General features: G+C 39.0%; 2 protein-coding genes and 1 pseudogene across 2 annotated transcripts; all 3 read right to left on the bottom strand.

Moving 5' to 3' along the window:
- Positions 1-1,066: 1,066 nt before the first annotated feature.
- LOC105953627 (putative N-acetyltransferase HLS1 pseudogene) lies at positions 1,067-1,908 on the bottom strand (annotated as a pseudogene).
- A 4,682-nt stretch (positions 1,909-6,590) lies between these two features.
- Positions 6,591-8,510, bottom strand: LOC105974801 (hypothetical protein). Its single transcript, XM_012999959.2, has 3 exons — positions 8,366-8,510; positions 7,705-7,938; positions 6,591-6,892 (listed from the first exon to the last, which is right to left on the bottom strand). Exons 2-3 carry the CDS (start codon positions 7,892-7,894, stop codon positions 6,705-6,707), a joined length of 378 nt encoding a protein of 125 aa, XP_012855413.1. The 5' UTR covers positions 7,895-7,938; positions 8,366-8,510; the 3' UTR covers positions 6,591-6,704.
- Positions 8,511-10,922: 2,412 nt separating this feature from the next.
- LOC105974662 (protein JINGUBANG) lies at positions 10,923-12,263 on the bottom strand (the record flags this gene model as incomplete). Its single annotated transcript, XM_012999778.2, has 1 exon — positions 10,923-12,263. A coding segment is annotated over one exon (1,155 nt), but the record flags the coding sequence as incomplete, so codon positions are not given.
- Between the last annotated feature and the right edge of the window lie 5,729 nt (positions 12,264-17,992).

Raw genomic sequence — 17,992 nt, 5'->3', positions numbered from 1 at the left:
CGTCGCCCTGGCTGTGGGCGGGACACAACCACATGGCTCCGGTGCCATCTCCATGGGTGGGCCATCAGTACACGGCTCCGGCGCCGGCGCCGGCGACTGAAGAAGGGCCCCACCACAGCATGCCTCCTACGCCGCCGCCAGCAGTGCGCAACAGCCACAGCATACCTCCTACGCATTCACCTGCAGCGGGAAACAGCCCCGGTGTGGCTCCGGCGCCGCCGCCATCTGCCGCCTTCGGTTATTCTCCGTCTGCGGTTGTTGGGTTTATCGCCTTGGTGGTTCCTTTCTTGGGGGAGATCGTTAAAAGAATTTAAGACCAAATTAAAATCGTTAATTTTTTTTTTTTTTTTTAATGTATGTCATTATTATTGAAATTTAATGTCGTGGACTTATGACTTTAATTGATTTATACATTTATATAATCCCACAAATTTAAACAAAAACAAAGGCTTATATATATGTCAATTGTCAGCTGATGACTACCATGCATAAGAATAAATCAACTTTTAAAATTAATAAATACAGATATTTAATATACTATATATAACAAATAATCTATATTCCAATTCAAACTACATCAAGTAGATTTTTTTTTTTTTGATAATTACATCAAATAGATTCATTGATTAATAATAGGGGCTCTTTGAGAAAACCCCCTCACTACTTTTTTTAATTGAGGGAGGCCCAAAATATTTTAGTCCATTTGAGAAAAGTCCACACCCATTTTGAGCTATTATATATTCCAGCTTTACCCCCGCCCGCCACCTCATCATTGGGTCAGCGCTCCAGAATTTTTTTTTTTTTTTTTTCCGTTTTTTTAATCGACTATGAAGCATAGTCGATTAGTCTTAAATCGACTATGCTTCATAGTCGATTAAGGAAAATCTTTAATTTTTTAATTTTTTTTTTGTTTTTAATTTTGTTTTTAAATTTTTTTTGGTTTTTTTAATTTTTTTCTCTATCAGATTTATTAATGCATAGTCGATTAAAATTTTAGCTATTAAAATAACAAATCACAATTAAAAAAAAATACAAAATCAATTATATTTAAAAAAATACAAACATTGTAATTGATTTATACATTGGAATCAATAAACAAAAAATCAAAAAAAAAAAAAAAAATTAACAACTAGAGTCGGTTAACTTTAATCGACTACTGAACATAGTCGATTAAGCCTTAATCGACTATTGAACATAGTCGATTAAGCCTTAATCGACTATTGAACATAGTCGATTAAGCCTTAATCGACTACTGAACATAGTCCATTAAGCCTTAATCGGTGAGACTGTGTTGCGTAATTTTGCCTAGCGATCTTTAAATATCTATTGTAACGTACACTACACACTTAGGCCGGCAATCACCACTGTGCTTGACTTTGACGAGAGAAGAAGGCTACACTGTGAATCGTGGATTGCACACAGTGACCTCACCATCCTCGCCGCGTTCGGGCCTTCACCGCCGATCCCGTACAGGAAGTGGAACCCAAACGGTCGGAAAACCTCCGGCACCGACGGCAGGCGGAGCCACGGCAGTGCCCGGTCCACCGCCCGCGTGGTCCTCGCCAGGGCCCTCCTCACGCGCGACGCGCCGCGGACCTCGAGCGTGTACACGTCTTCGCTGTTCCACACGCTGAGCACGGCCCACGACTCGGGCTGACTCGCCAGAAACTCATCCGCGCCCGGCCACGACCCGGCGGCGCCGCCGTAGGGTGACCCCTTCGGCACGGCGAGGAAAGTGCCCAGGTTCAGCTTGTTTTTCAGCACGGCGTCGATGTCGCGCGGGAAGAACTCCGTGGCGGAGAAGCGGCGGCGGTAGGGGGCCTCCGCGTCGGCGGCGCCGAGTTTGATGTGGGGGCTGGGTCTGTAATGGCAAGGGTTAGGAGTAATAAGGGTGGTTTGGGAATTATTAAATAATATTTGGGTAGAATATTAGGGAAGGGGGTTTTCTCTAATTATTTTTGGGAAGGGGGGTTTTCTTAACTCATTTACCTAGATGAGGGGGGTCTTGCTAATTATCCCTTAATAATATATCAAGATAAGTAATTTTGACATACCTACCCCGAAGTATCATCGAGACATCGACTAATCCTTTCTTATAAGTTATAACGTATAATAGTGTCATCTAGATAATTCAAGAAAATATTCATCACTTAACCCCAAAATAATATATAGTGTTTTACCGTCATTAGCATAGTCAGAATTTTAAGTTCGGGAACAGATGCAGTAAAAATATATTTTTGGAGGGGCCATATTTAAAGCTATTGTACACAATATTTTTTATATTTATATATAAAATAATAGGGATTCGAGAAATTTTGCGTGGGACATGGTCTCCAGCCCTATGCTGGCTTCGTTGCTTAATTATAATCAAACGTCAAAACATAAATTTTGAATACCAACAAATTATTATAATCATACTCTAATTCCAACAAGAAAGTAAAAAATAAATATAAAAAAGTGAAAAAAAGAATTGACATAGTTATAAAATTGGTCAAGTAGGTAGAACACAAATGCAAAGTCATGAAACAGAACAAATGAAAAGCAGGAAGCAACTGAAACAGCATGCACCACGCAAACATTTCGGAAACATTCCAATAATTTAATTAATTAATCTAACCACAACATAATTATTATTGCATATATTATAAATAGATGACCATGAAGCATTACTTTCTATATCCAACACAATTGTTATCATTTAATCATCAAATTAATTAAAAAGATTACTAATTGAATTAAAATTTTAATTAGTAGCATTTTGCACAAAGAAATGGCTGTGATCAGGTTCATTGTTCCATATCTGGCTTGCATTTTCTTGCTTACTTCCTTAGTGGCGGCGCAAATGGGGGCTCCCGCCCCTTCTCCCTGGCTGTGGGCACGCCGCCACCACATGGCTCCGGGGCCGTCGCCTCACCACCATGACCACATGGCTCCGGGGCCGTCGCCTCACCACCACCACCACATGGCTCCAGGGCCGTCGCCTGAAGAGGGACACCACCACCACCACCCTATGGCTCCGGGGCCGGCGCCCGGAGCGGCCGGTGGCCGCAATAACACGGCTCCTCCGCCAGGGGCCTCCGCCGCCGTCTCTTATCCTCCGTCTGCGGTGGTTGGGCTCATTGCCCTAGTGGTTCCTTTCTTGGGTGAGATTGTGAAAAGGATTTATTAAGGCTTGTTTGTGTATGTATGTATGCTTGTGTTGTAATTCTTGATTTGAGTGATTTCAAATTGTATTGTGCATTTTCTTAACACCTTTAATTTCGTACACCAATGTAATTGGTGCTGTCTAATAAAGTTAACATATTGTACTATATGTTATTTGGATATATATTTAATTTCTAAAGCTGATTGTGGCCTTGTATTTAATTATTTTACGTTCATTTGAGAAATTCCATAATTTGAACTTGATAAAGTTGTTCTCATAATTGTGTACATAAATAAAATAACCCTAGTATTTGATTTCACGTTGTTCAAGTAAATGTTCTCATAATTACTTGTTTCTCTGACTACAATTTATCTTCAATTTTGTGCAAAAGAATCAATCCCAAAGCCTTCATTATCAATTATATTTAAAGTAACATATGGACCTTAAATATATCGACTCGTCCATATTTTTTCATCACAAACGGTATCGTTTGATGATAAAAAATAATCGTTTAGGGTTAACTGACTTGCAACACAAGAGAATCCAAATTCTATACACAGTGTCAATGGCGGAGCTAATATAGAGCTAAGGGGTCCCACGCCACTCATGGCATTTCACCGTAGATGTCACAAAACTACAAATTTAATGTTACTATAATTTTAGTATATTTTATTGGATAAATTACACTCCCGCCTTGAATTTTGGTTCAATATCAATTTACCTCATTTTACTCTCGATTACATCAATTTGCTCCACTGTTCTTGAAAAATTATCTCAATGTGGCCATCACTGTTAGTTTTCAGACCTTTGACCTTAGCACCGTTTGATTTAATTCTGAAAATTACAAAAAAGTCACCCTTCCCAATTTTAATAAAAATAAATTGTGGCTGGCGTTGTGGACTATGTTTTCTCGTTGTCTTGAATTATTTTATTATTATTATTTTTTTTTAATAATTATTTAAACTGGAAGATGTGACATTTTTGTAATTTCAGCGCTTAGATCAAACGGTGTTAATGTCAAATGTCGGATAACTAATAACGAGGGTCACATTGAGACAATTTTTCAAGTGCAGGGGAGCAAATCGATGCAATCGAGAGTAGAAGGAGACAAAGTGATACTGGACCAAGTATAAGGGGGGAAAGTGGAATTTTCCCTATTTTATTCCCTAAATATTAATTATAGATCTAATTTTAAAATAATAATTGTTTTTATTATATAATCTAAAAACTATGTTATAAATTTAATATAATATAAAAAATATGTTATAATATAATCTAAAAAACTATGTTATATATATATATATATATACTAACAATAATCTCATAAATTACCGCATAAATAATCACGTTTCAATATTTCATCAATTAAAGTGTGTTTCATTAATCGTTATATTGTTGCTTTATATTTTATCAACAACAATTAGCATATTAGTTAAATAATAAGTATTTTAGAAAGTAATTCATTAAATAAATTAAATAAGTCGGTAATTACATGTAATTAAGAAAAATCATCATTTTATATAATAATTAATAAAATAGTATTAATTACATCAAATCCTAATTCCACCTCAATCTTATGAGAAATACAATTTGTGTATATAGGGACATAGGAGTTGACTAAAACCAAATTTCAATAATTTTACGCGGATTATTATTTTACGAATTTCGGACGAAAGAGTAAAAAGTACTTAAATCAAATAAATAAATAAATAAAACGGCGATATAGTGACCGATAAGAGATGCTGTAAGCAATAGCCCCTCTTCTGACTTGGCATTACATTATTATCTTATACTGATCAACACGTCTTTTGCATTTATTTATAAATTAAAAATAATTCAAAGTCAACTCTAGAATATTTGATAGTACAAACTTTCATATCGTATAGTACAACTATAGGCTATAGCCACGTCAAAAATTACTAATTACTAGAATTAAAAAAAATTAGCGAAAATCGCATATAAATAGACCTCCATCAAATGCTTTTGTCCAATGCAATAACATACAACTTAAGAAAGAGTGATTAATTAATTAATTAATTACTTGTAATTAGTTGCATATTAACATTTTGGAGTAATGGCTAGTTTTCGGTTCATCACATTTTTGGCTTGCATTGTTTTCCTTGCCGCCGTAGTGGTGGCGCACGAGGGCCACAACCACCCCGCTCCTGCACCATCGCCGAAGGGTCCACACTCCATGCCGCCGGCCACTCCTCCAAAGGCCTCCGCCGGATTCCTCTGTTCCTCCCCGTCTGCGGTGGTCGGGCTCACGGCCCTTGTGGTTTCTTTCTTCGGGCAGATGGCTAAGATGATTTGAGATTGATTATTGCAAAATATTTCGTGATTTTTTTTTTTTATTTAATTTTAATGTACTCATATTTATGATTGTTTTTTTCTGATTGGATGGTGTTTTTATTTTCTTGATCTTGTGTGTTTTTCTGAGTGTAATAAATTTGAATTGAGTACTTTGTCCATTGGATATTTTATTTGTAAGGCTGATCTTGGTCTTCTGTACGTAATACTTAATTCCAGTTAATATTCAATATATATATTTTTTTTGATATGCAATTAATATTCAATTTTGCATTTATTTTATCAATTTTTATTTTTATTTTATTTTTATTTTTTTGACAGAACAATATCAAAATTGTATTACATCAAAAGAAATTTTGTACAAGGGGAAGTTGTATTTTGCAACGAAAGAGGAAACTAAATCGTTGGCTACATTTCGCTTTATGTAATACTATACGGTTAATTTGTCGAGTTTAACACATTGCTAAATATCATCTCAACTATTCATCGCCCAAATGCCAAGTTGTTGTGCTTTTACATCGCTAAATACTACTTAATTTTGTCGTCGTTTTTGACCGAAATGTTTTTTAGTTATGGTTTTGTATTTAATTAGATATTCATCGGCATTTCGTCATAATTATTGTAGGCGACGATTTCACTTGAAAAATCAGTTTGGTGTGAAAACATTTTGTGAAATATATCAATTTTTTTACACCATAAATCTATACACAGCAACACGCGCACACACACATATATAAGGGTTTGCAAAGTAAGTAACTATATATAATATATGTATACTGGAATCTAACCCTTTTAAACTCACAATATTTACCATCTAACAAACCATGGTCAATTATATTTTGCCCCAAAGTAAAGCACTCCTTTCATAGAAAGCATGTACTTCAACAAGAGTTAATGTATATAACAAATTGCATGTAAGGAAGCAAATTGCACCAGAGTTAAAAACAACACTCTTTTCCAGGTTATTAGATGCTACATCGGGTAATTTTACACATGATGATTTTTAGCCGTGGGTCTGCACACAATAACACATACACCCATATGTATGTGTGCTTAGTTAGTGGGTGGTTATTTAACAAAATCAATGGTTAAAAATCACCGGATGTAAATAAATCTGCTGGTGGCAGAAATGAAATAAGATAATAAAACTCCATAGAATAAATTTGATGCATACAAAGTTTCAGCAAAAGTCTCAACAATTGTCTCGAATAAGAACCTTCTAGAAACAACTAGACCTCCAAAAAACTGCTCAAACAACAACATCAACACGCTCAAACTCAATCAGAGACAAATTGTTGGTCTCGTCCACATACAAATTGGCTGTGCTGTCAACTTCAATGCGTCCGGATCGGTCCACAGCTAGCCTCATTGCTCCCTTGAACATGTCGATTTTTGCGTTCGTTAGGACAAGGGTATTCCCGTCTTTCACCAGGTCCACTAACAGAAAAAAAAAACCAATTTTATCAGTGTTTGAGTATTATACGACAAGAAATTCAATGTTGCTCATTGATAGAAACCTAAAGATAAACATAAATTCAATGCTTGCTAATAAGGATCGTATCATGTAACATCGTTCTTATGTAGCTAAAAACGGGGAAGCATGTCTTGCCATAGAGACCAATCAAACCAAGAATTTCAACAATAAAGTACACGAGTAAAGATTTGATGCAAGAAGTTTTATGTGAAAAAACCCAAAATTGAAGAAAAAGAAAATCACATGATCGATAAAACCTTCCACTATGTGTGTCGTAAGCTTATGAAATCCCCTTACACTAAACATAGAAAATACACAAAAAATAAATTACAGATTATAATTTCGAATCACAAGATTCTAATACATTGCCAAAAAGTACACCATCAGAAATAAAACAATGTCAAAAAGTACGGCTTTCAAATCAAAAGATCGGAGTAGGCATGTTTAAAGTCGAGAAACAAGCTTTGAAGATGAAAGATTCTAATACATTGACACATGTAAGAACTCGTTTACGCCTTCATATGAGAATATCTCATAATGTAACTACTGCTCGAAACATTTCCAAATCAACATCATTTCTCTTACAACATATACAATAAACATGCGTGCATAACTTTGCCGATATCCCAAATTGCAGTTATCATAACATAGAAAGAAAAATCCAAATAAAAACCTATCAAATTCGCAACTACACACACACACACACAAACACACACACTAGAACAAGGCATAAACTTGTAACAAATCGATAAAGTCAAAGATGAAGATGCTAAACCTTGATCGTTTCTCGCAGCAAAAACGATCATTCCAGTCTGATCTCCGACTAAGCATTCAGCCAATCGGCCTTGAGGTCTGCCTCTCTGCACTACCGTCTTTGCATTCACAACTTTCACAATTAAATTAAGCCCGTTATCCAAAGGACGGAGCTCATTGACCTTGGTGAATTGCTTCTTCTGGTCAGCCATTTACTCTTATATAATCTTTGCAATAAATATCTTAATATTCGACTCTGCAAACAAAAATCGATATAAGTAAAAAAAAAGCCAATTATGCTATCTAATGAAACACTACTAAACAGAAGATCTGAAGTTCCACAGAAAAATTAACTTTCAATTCAGACATATTATAACCCAGATTTAGTTTATTTTGACCTAATCCTCTTTAATTACCCTCTTCTCCAGTTCAAATCAGAAATTCTAAATACATCTAACATGATATATGAAAAGGAAACGGAATCCAAAGACTAACGATTAGATTAGATACAAAATCCAATTTTATTTTTAATTGAGATGAGACTGAGATGCAATTCGACAATCGATTTGAAAAAAAAAAAAAAAACAATTGATCTCATTCATGCAGATCAAGAAATTAGCAAAATAATTGAAATCGATAACAGAAATCAATGGGAAGTTTCGAAAATTGAAGTGTAGACAAACCTGAATTTCTGCAGAGACAAATCGCGAAAGATTATTAGGGCAAAAACAAGGAGAGATTATAAGCTGATTTGAACGAACCCTTGTTATAGTTGGGGAAAGACCGTCTGTAGGTGCACCGTGAACGCGTAGGCGGGGCCTCACCCAAGTATTTCTCCTATATATATATTTTTTTAATATTCTATTACTAAGTTGTAACGTCAAAATTATGGTGAAAATCGGAACAGATTAGATAAGAATTACACACTTTTGGAAAATTCCCGGTTTATAAATTTTTAAATTAAAAATTAGATTAAAAAAAAATTGTTCTAAAATCGAAAATTTCCGAATCAGAATCGACGAAATTCGGAAATTCAATTTTATAGTCACCTAAATATAAAATATAAAATACATAATAATATGAAATAATTAAATTGCCTCTAATACTAATCAATTGACCTATTATACAACCGAAAAAATCCAGAAATAATCGATAAATCGATATTCTAAGATAAATCTTGGAAAAATTTCTTAAAAACCTCTTTAGGCTTTAATGGGCTCGTGGGCCTTTTCTGGTAATTATATCAAAATTATTTGGTTTTGGGCCTTTTAGCCCATCAATTATACCTAGTTGGGCTTGACTGAAAGCTAATTATCCGGCAAGATTTTCCAATTATTTTTTTATGTATCTGTTAATATGATGCTACATCGGATAAAATACATCAGATAAATCCGTACTGTTCATATACACACAAACATACACACATTCATATTGGTGTGTATAGCTCAACGGTAAAAAATCATTCAATATAATTTTCATTGGGTATAGCATAAAAATGACTGACTGTATCTGATGTTAATTTTTTTCTTTCTCGTGAAAACAAATTAGAAATGGATTTATTTTTGCACTGAAGAAAAGAAGTCTAGAGTCAATTAATTTCCAATAATTTTGTATAAACATACTGAAATTAGTCCAAATTGATGATGCAATTAGGCCTTTAAAATATATATATTTATGTACTAGATTAGGCAGCATAACCTTTCGTGTTAACATTAATCAAAACTTAATTAGTAGTCGAATTGCTATCAATAAACGACTTTTTAACTACCACCTTTTAGTTAATGTGGCACAATAAGACGATAACACGACTACCATTCGGTAATAAAAGGTAGTTTACTTTACTCCCTCTTTTTTTAAATTATAGAAATTGATATTTTAAATGTTTTTTTTTCTATAATATTGTCACTGGCGTGGATTTGATACGATTGCCAAACATTTGACTCTGATACTGTGTACCGGCTATAAGTTGTGGTACTGATACTTTATATAATCCTTACCGTGTAGACAATTACAGTATACTGTTACATTCGATACAGTGTAATGGGTACATGAACTTAAATGAAATGGTCTTTTTTGTTTAAGTTAAAATCTTATGATATTTCTATTTCTTTAGTTTTAATAAATAAAAATCAATCAAATGATACTTTTTTAGTGGAAATAAATGTTAGTTAAATTACAAGGTATAAATTGCGGTACGATACAATATAACAAATTCAATACCAGTACTATACCACATGATATGTAGTGGTATGGTACTAATATCGCGCCCGATACAATGATGAACGGTTTTTTGGTAAATTTTCGATAATTTTGGTTGGTATATAGTGGTACGTGGTAATTGATAATATTTTCCCACCCCTAGTTGTCACTTTAGAAAATTAATAATACAGTCATTACATGTTTTCACATATTTGCCTTTACTATAAAAAGAAGTTATTGATTACATTAATTATACATAATTTTACCAATTTCATTAATATTCTTTCTCCCTGTCTCTAAAAATTCCATCCATCCCCACTATCTTATTTAAGAAAAAGAAATATTAAAAAAAATGTAAATTTGGTATTAAAAAAAATGAAGTAAAGCAATAACTGGGATACTGGCTCATACCCACTAGAATTAATTTAGTGAATCAAATCTTTGAAGTTTCCCTAACCAGAATTAATTTAATAAAAGATATTAAGCCACTTAGGCTGACAAATGCAATGAAACAAATAAAGTTAGCGTTAATTATCTTTTTTGGGACAATAATTAATAAAAAGGCCGTTCATATCTTACCAAACTTACAAAAGGTTGCATCTGATGCAAAAGGTTGCATTAGTTCGAACTAGATTTTCGTTCCGATTTTCAAACTTTCGAATTTTTTTATTTTTCTGATTTTAATCAATTGAAATCGAAATTAACTTTTCATAACAAAAAATAATAAACTTGTCAAAAATGATAATAACACGATCCATCCTATCTTTATATCGGAAAATTAGATGCTACGCATGATTATTTATACTGCGTGCATTTGAACCGTATATCTAAACATAATTACACATACAACCATGTGTATACGTACTTAATACGTAGTTAGTTATCTAATCAAATTTACAATTCAAATCACATAGTATAAATTAGCATCTAATTTTATGTTACCAACTATTACCTGCTTAGAATTAAAATAGTATTAATCAGTCAAACAATACTCACAAAACATGGAATTAAGATACATTAAATTATTTCTTATGTCTCAACTTTAGGTTACAATCAAACTCCATTTCAAAAAAGCATGAAATTAAAAAAACAATTATAATTAGGCAAAAAGCAACCATCACATTAATTAATCTCAAAATGAATCAATAATCCACTCTTCCAAATTTGAATGAAGAAATTGTAAATATTAGTACTATTTTAATCAAGCAGAAATTGTAAATAAACTAATCATGAAGAAGAAACCCTTATTTGCCAAACCTTAATATCAAAATCCAGACCCCCACTGTAAACCAGATAAGAATTCTGACCACAATTATTAATATTATTATTATTATTATTATTATTATTATTATTATTATTATTATTATTATTATTATTATTATTATTATAATGATCCAAAGCTGCAGTCAAACACTTGACTGGACCATTATGTCCTTCAAGAACTGCCAGGCAAGAATAGCTATTTCCACACCCTCTCCTCCAAACCCTAACCGTCTTGTCCGCCGATCCACTGCACACTAAATCCGAAACAACACCCAGACAAAGTATAGCCTTCTTATGCCCTCTCAGCGCCCCCGCCACCGCCCACATGGCGGCGCCGCCGCCCTTCTCCCACACTATTATCGACCTGTCGCAGGCGCCGGAGTACAACACAGACCCATCGCCGCCCAAAGCCAATGCATTCACAGAAGAACTATGCTTTTCCAGCGTGCAGACGAGTGCATGTTTGACTTTTTTCGTCCCTTCTTGCTTTTTCCATACTTTGATTGTCTTATCAGCAGAACACGTGTAAAAATGGCCGCCGTCGGAGGATAAAACGACGGCGTTTATGGCGTCCTCGTGTGCGTTGTGCAACGACTCGACGCACTTGAAGTCGGAGGTTCGCCACACTTTGATAGACCGATCCCACGAGACGGAATACAACAAAGAGCCGTTTTCCGACAGAGCAAGAGACGAAACGGCGTCCACGTGGTGAACCCACGTGCGCTTCACGTGCCGGCGGATTTCGACGTAGTTTTTGGCGGAGAAGAGCCTCATGCAGCTGTCGGTTGCGGTTGGTAGTGTTGTAATAAGTCTGTATTTTTGGTTGTTGTGGATTTTATATATTCGGATTCTGTGGTCTTGGTGGGCTGTTATGAGCTTTTCTCCCAAGACGGTTATGGATTTAACGGCGTTATGGCCTTCTGTAACGGTGTTGTAACTGTGGGTGGATGAGGATGGGTAACGGTCCCATGCGCGGATTTCGCCGTTGGACGCCCCGCTGTAGAGGTGTTTTCCGGCGAGTGAGAGGGAGAATATGTAGGAGGAGTGGCCCTTGAGCGTGGCTAAGCAGTGGTGGTGGGCGGCGGCGGAGGTGGCGGCGTGTTCGAGGGTTTGGGAATGGGGTGTGATTTAGTCCGTAGGTCTTCGTCTTCCTCAAGCCAGCTCCGTTCGTACTCCGGGTGAATAAACCTGCAACGCCGGGAGGGGTTCCCGGCGGGAAAGCTCCGACGATCAAGTCAGTGATCGGAAATAGAAAAATGTATATGCAATGTAATAGTGATTAGTGTAAAAAATCTCATCCCTTTGTGTGTGTGTTGATTCTCTTATTTATAGATGAGGAAAGCTTGGCCTCCAAGGCTTTCCTTTTTTAGGGTTTCTCTTTTCCCCCAAGTCATGTATCTTGGGCCTGTATTGTCCTGGGCTCGCCTTACCTCGTTTTGGTATTGGGCTAGCGAGTTAAGGTACTCCCAAGTAGTTCCGGGGTTCGCGCCATACGACGACTTCGCTCACGGTACCGAGCTAAGACATCATGGGTTCTTCATTATGGGCCTATCGTATTGGGCTTACTCTAGTGGGCTTATGTTTATTTATTAATTGTCAATCAAGCCCGTATCAACTACTCCCCCCTACTCCTTATTTATAAAACAAGTCGGCTTTTCTTTACCTCGTTTTATAAGTACGGAGTATGAGGCATCAGTTCGCACTTCGATTTAGGTTTACGTCGGCGTACGCAGCCCCTCTTCCTTTCCCTTTCATTAATTACTCTGACACCCCGCATGGTCGGTTCAAGTTCCCTAGGTCATCATGAAAAGATTTCCATCAACACTTTTCGCGCTAGGTTCGAGGTAATCTGCATTAAATCCTGTCCGTTCGGGTGGGCGGTTATGATTGGTTTTTTCTCTTTCCTAGGTCATTACTAGGGGAGTCCAACCGACACTTCTTGCGCCGAATTCGAGGCGACCTACTTTGAATCTCACCCGTTCGAATAGACGGTTACGATCAAAGTTTTCCATTTTTCCTTCTCCTATAAATATCTGACCTCTATGAATTTTCAGATTTTTTCCCCTTCTTCACCTCTGCGCTCTCCCTATCTTTGTCTACCTCCGGCGACTTTGCTTTTCTGAGAACCAAGTTCTTTCCCTCCCGTGCTTGTTTCCTCCGACAAAGGTACTCCCCTCTTCACCTTACTTTTTACTATTCTTAGCCTATGTCTTCCAATTCCCCCGACCCTTTTGGTCAAAGAATGCCCTCCAGAGAGGGAGATGAACACCCTACCCTTACTCTTTCTTCTTCGTCGGAAGAAGGGCCCTATTTTTCCCCTTCGGGTAAATTACTGAAAAAACCGAAGAGAAAAAGAAGAGATGACGTTTTGTCTTCCGCAAGGAGCGGCTCTCCTTCATTGTCTGAGGGACGCGATTTAGACGACCAGTGGGGGCCCAGCACTTTAAGCGAGGTGGACTTAGACAATTTAGTTCGCGATATAGGCCTACCTACTGACGTAGAACTATTGTTGCCTTCGCGAGATCAGCGTCCCTTAAACCCACCCCCGGGTTTCAGCACCTGGTTCTCGGAACAGTTTTATTTCGGTCTTACTTTCCCCATCTCACCTTGGTTTTCTGAGATTGCGCAGTTGTGCAATGTGTCCCTCAATCAATTTCATCCTCATGCCATAGTCGTCATGACCGGGTTTCGCATGCTTTGCGCCTGGTCGGGTGTGGTCCCTACTCCAGCTCGATTTCGGAGTGTGATGGTTTTGAAAAATTCCAGTCCTTTTCATATTTCTATCTCGGCTCGCCCGGGTTTCAAAATATTAATGCCACCCAATAAAACTGATGGGTGGCAGGGTCATTACTTCTTCGCGAAAAACCCCGCTGATACTCCTTACCTGTGTCCTTGGTTCGCCACTTTACCCGACAAGCGGAGGGGGAAACCTCTAGCGATAGACGAATGGCTTTTGAAAATGATTGTTCACTTTCAACCAAGTTATGGTATGCCTGAGACTCTTACCAGTTTTCCACCGATACTTCGCCACTTCTGCTTCCATGACAACGGCACTCATCCCTTAACCCAAGAGGATTTAGGTGGGTTTAAGCATGATACTAGTTTTCTGCTATAGTTCGTCACTCGTTTTGGGTTGTGGCTTTTTATTTGGCTGTATTTTATGCTTGCCGAAGTATTGCATATTTCCTGACCACACTTTCCTTGATCCCATTAACAGATTTAAGGATGAAGAGAATGTTCCGAGGTGAGAAACTGGCGACTCGCCCGTCCGAATCGGAGCCGGAATTTCAGGCGTCTGAGTTCCAGCGCCCCGTGGTTGCTGAATCCGAGAAAAAGTCCCCCGAAGAGGGAGCACTAAGGCAAAGGCCTTCTAAGAAGAGTGCTGTGGCCGCGCGTCCCCGAGATAGCCCACGAGTTGAGGATCCCGAGCCCCCTCGCCGATCTTCGGCCATAGTTACGGTCCCTTCCTCGACACCTCCCTCGGTCGAAGAACAGGTGGAGAAAGAGCCCGCCACAAAAAAGAGAAGGACTGATCTAGCCCTTGGGTTAGTTGGGTCGACTCCCGGGCAGACCGGGTCAGCTTCGGGGCAAGTTGGGTCATCTCTGCCTCCAAACTTTGCACTTCACCTCTGCCAGAATGCAGAGAACGCCATCGCTGCTTGCCGAGCTATGGCGCTTCCCCGAGACGTTGCTCATTTCGGGCAAATGAGCAAGGGTGATCGGCTTGAATTGCTCCTTCATAACATAACGCAGGTTCGTTTTATTTTGCATACGCGAGTTAGTTTTTACGTTTCTTAATCATAGCTGATTTTACTTAAACTCCATGTATGCGTTAGCAATTTGCGATCGCCTTCTCGGGCCCTTTGGGGTGGGATGATGTCTCTCGGGAGGCATACGATAATCAGAAGAAGGAGGTCGGCCAGCTCCGAAAAGAGGTCCGAGGTCTGAAAGAGAGCCTGGCGGTGTCTGAGTCGGCAAAAGAGGGACTGTTTGCCGAGGTGAGGAGGCTACAAGAGAGAGAGAAGATCCTTCAAGCGGAGAAGGACTCTTTGGTATCCCATAATGCGAGTTTGGAGGAGAAAGCCAAAGGGCTTTCTAACGAGCTTTTCGCGGCTGGGAAGCAGGCATCTTCTAACTTCACCGAGGGAGTGAAGGAAGGCCATCGGCTGTTCCCGGGTTCTTCCGAGGGTCTGCGCTTCATGGAGGCGTTCGTCGGTCGTTTTTTCAACCGGCTCTGGCGTTCCACCACATTTACCCGACAAGCGTCTGGCCTAGCTCGCTTCTTCTTTTCGGAGGCGGTGAAAGCTGTTCGGAAACGACTAAGCGGTGCTGGCATCGAGTTCCCGCTAGTCGAGAACGATCTTGCCGAGGACTTACCGGATGATGTTATCCCGGGTTTCGAAGGCGACGTGAATGAAGACCCTGACTTAGAATGGTGGAGGGAGGTACATCGAGAGCTCGTTGTGGACTTCTCTCGCCAGGGAAGCTCTTCGGTGATCATCACCGATTTGGTTGGTGATGTTGAAACTATCGATGCAATGGCGAACCTCAACAGGGTGCCGTCGGACCCTGCCTCCTCTCCTCTCCCATCTGTCGGAGATCAAACCGGGGCCGGGGTGGAGTCGCCGAAGAAGACTTAGCCAATTTCAGCTGTTTCCCATTCATGTATTATGTGCTTTGTATGTGTTTGAACAATCTTTCTTTTTTGTATGTGTTTGAACAATTTTTCTTTGCTCTCCTTATATCGATATATCAGGAGTTCATTTGTTTAAGTATTGCCATTCATGTTTACCTTGAGTAGTTCTTTAGACTTAGCAACTTTTCCTTGCATTCGAATTGAACTGATGATCTTTTAAACTCATATCGACGGTTATTCCATGATTTCCTCAACTCAGTCATTACTCTGATTTTCGCAAGCCTCTTTGATTTTATCGCGGTACTTTGCTTCCATTTCTAGTTTAACTTGCCTCGGTAAAACACGCGAGTTAACGCCACAATGAAACGCACGAATTAATGCCACAACGAAACACGCAAGTTAACGCCACAATAAAACACGCGAGTTAACGCCACAATGAAACACGCGAGTTAACGCCACAATGAAATACGCGAGTTAACGCCACAATAAAACACGCGAGTTAACGCCACAATGAAACACGCGAGTTAACGCCACAATAAAACACGCGAGTTAACGCCACAATGAAACACGCGAGTTAACGCCACAATGAAACACGCGAGTTAACGCCACAGTGAAACACGCGAGTTAACGCCACAATGAAACGCGCGAGTTAACGCCACAGTAAAACACGCGATTTAACGCCACAATGAAACACGCGATTTAACGCCACAATGAAACACGCGATTTAACGCCACAATGAAACACGCGAGTTAACGCCACAATGAAACACGCGAGTTAACGCCACAATGAAATACGCGAGTTAACGCCACAATAAAACACGCGAGTTAACGCCACAATAAAACACGCGAGTTAACGCCACAATGAAACACGCGAGTTAACGCCACAATGAAACACGCGAGTTAACGCCACAATGAAACACGCGAGTTAACGCCACAGTAAAACACGCGAGTTAACGCCACAATGAAAACTAAAATAGATAACACAAGGATTTTTTAACGTGGAAACCCTCCAAATAAGGAGAGAAAAAACCACGGGGCCTAGCCCAGATCGGAAAATGGATGTTTATTAATGGTTGTTTTGCCTGTACAAGGTGTATCTCGATTTTGCTGACATAATTGCCTCGATCTCCTTTCTCTCTCTTTTTTTTTTTTTTTTTTTTTTTTTTTTTTTTTTTTTTTTTTTTTTTTTTTTTTTTTTTACGCGAAGAAGCGTTTCAAATGAATGATATTCCATGCTCGTGGCAATGGTTTTCCTTCTACGTCCGCCAGCTCATATCCTCCACCAGCCAAACATTTTGTGACCATGTATGGTCCTTCCCAATTGGCCTCTAACTTTCCTGTGTGTTTTAGCGCGTCAGCTCGTCGTAGGACGAGATCACCGATTTGGAATGAACGAGACCGTACCCCTTGATCGTATCGAGCCTTGATCAGGTTCTTACTTCGTTCCATGTGCAGATACGCTGCTTCTCGTAGGTCAAAAACCTCGTCCAGCTGTGTCCTCAGGGCATCATCGTTTGTCCTTTCATCGAATGTGGTGATGCGGAGTGTGTCCATTGCCACCTCGACCGGGATAACAGCATCGGTCCCGTAGGTTAACCGAAATGGCGTCTCGCCAGTAGCTGCTTTGACTGTTGTCCGGTAAGACCAAAGGACTGAGGGCAGTTCGTCTACCCAACTTCCCCCTAACTCGTCCAGTCTCTTTTTCAAACCGTTGACAATGGTCCGGTTTGTGGACTCCACTTGACCATTAGCCTGGGGGTGTGCTACCGCCACGAATTTCTGTGTTATCTTCATCTCTTCGCACCACGAACGAATTTTCTTGCCGTTGAACTGAGTGCCATTGTCCGATACGATGCTTCTAGGCAGACCAAACCGACAACATATATTCTTCCAGACGAAGTGCATGACCTCGTCCTCTGATATTTTTGATAAGGCCTCAGCTTCAACCCATTTAGTGAAGTAGTCTACCGCAACAATGATGAACTTTTTCCGGCCAGTTGTTTGCGGGAATGGTCCCACTAGGTCAATCCCCCATTGAGCAAAGGGACATGGAGCACTCATGATGATCATCTCTTCTCCCGGCTTATGGATAAGTGGGGCATATTTTTGGCATTTTGCGCAATGTTGAACGTATCGGTGTGTGTCTTCTTTCATACCGGGCCAATAATATCCTGCCCGATATAACTTCTGCATGAGGGCCCGAGCTCCTCCAT

This window comes from Erythranthe guttata, chromosome 5, assembly GCF_056151865.1.
Source record: "Erythranthe guttata isolate IM_541 chromosome 5, IM_541, whole genome shotgun sequence".
NCBI lineage: Eukaryota > Viridiplantae > Streptophyta > Magnoliopsida > Lamiales > Phrymaceae > Erythranthe > Erythranthe guttata.
This window is presented reverse-complemented; position numbering and strand designations above follow the sequence as displayed.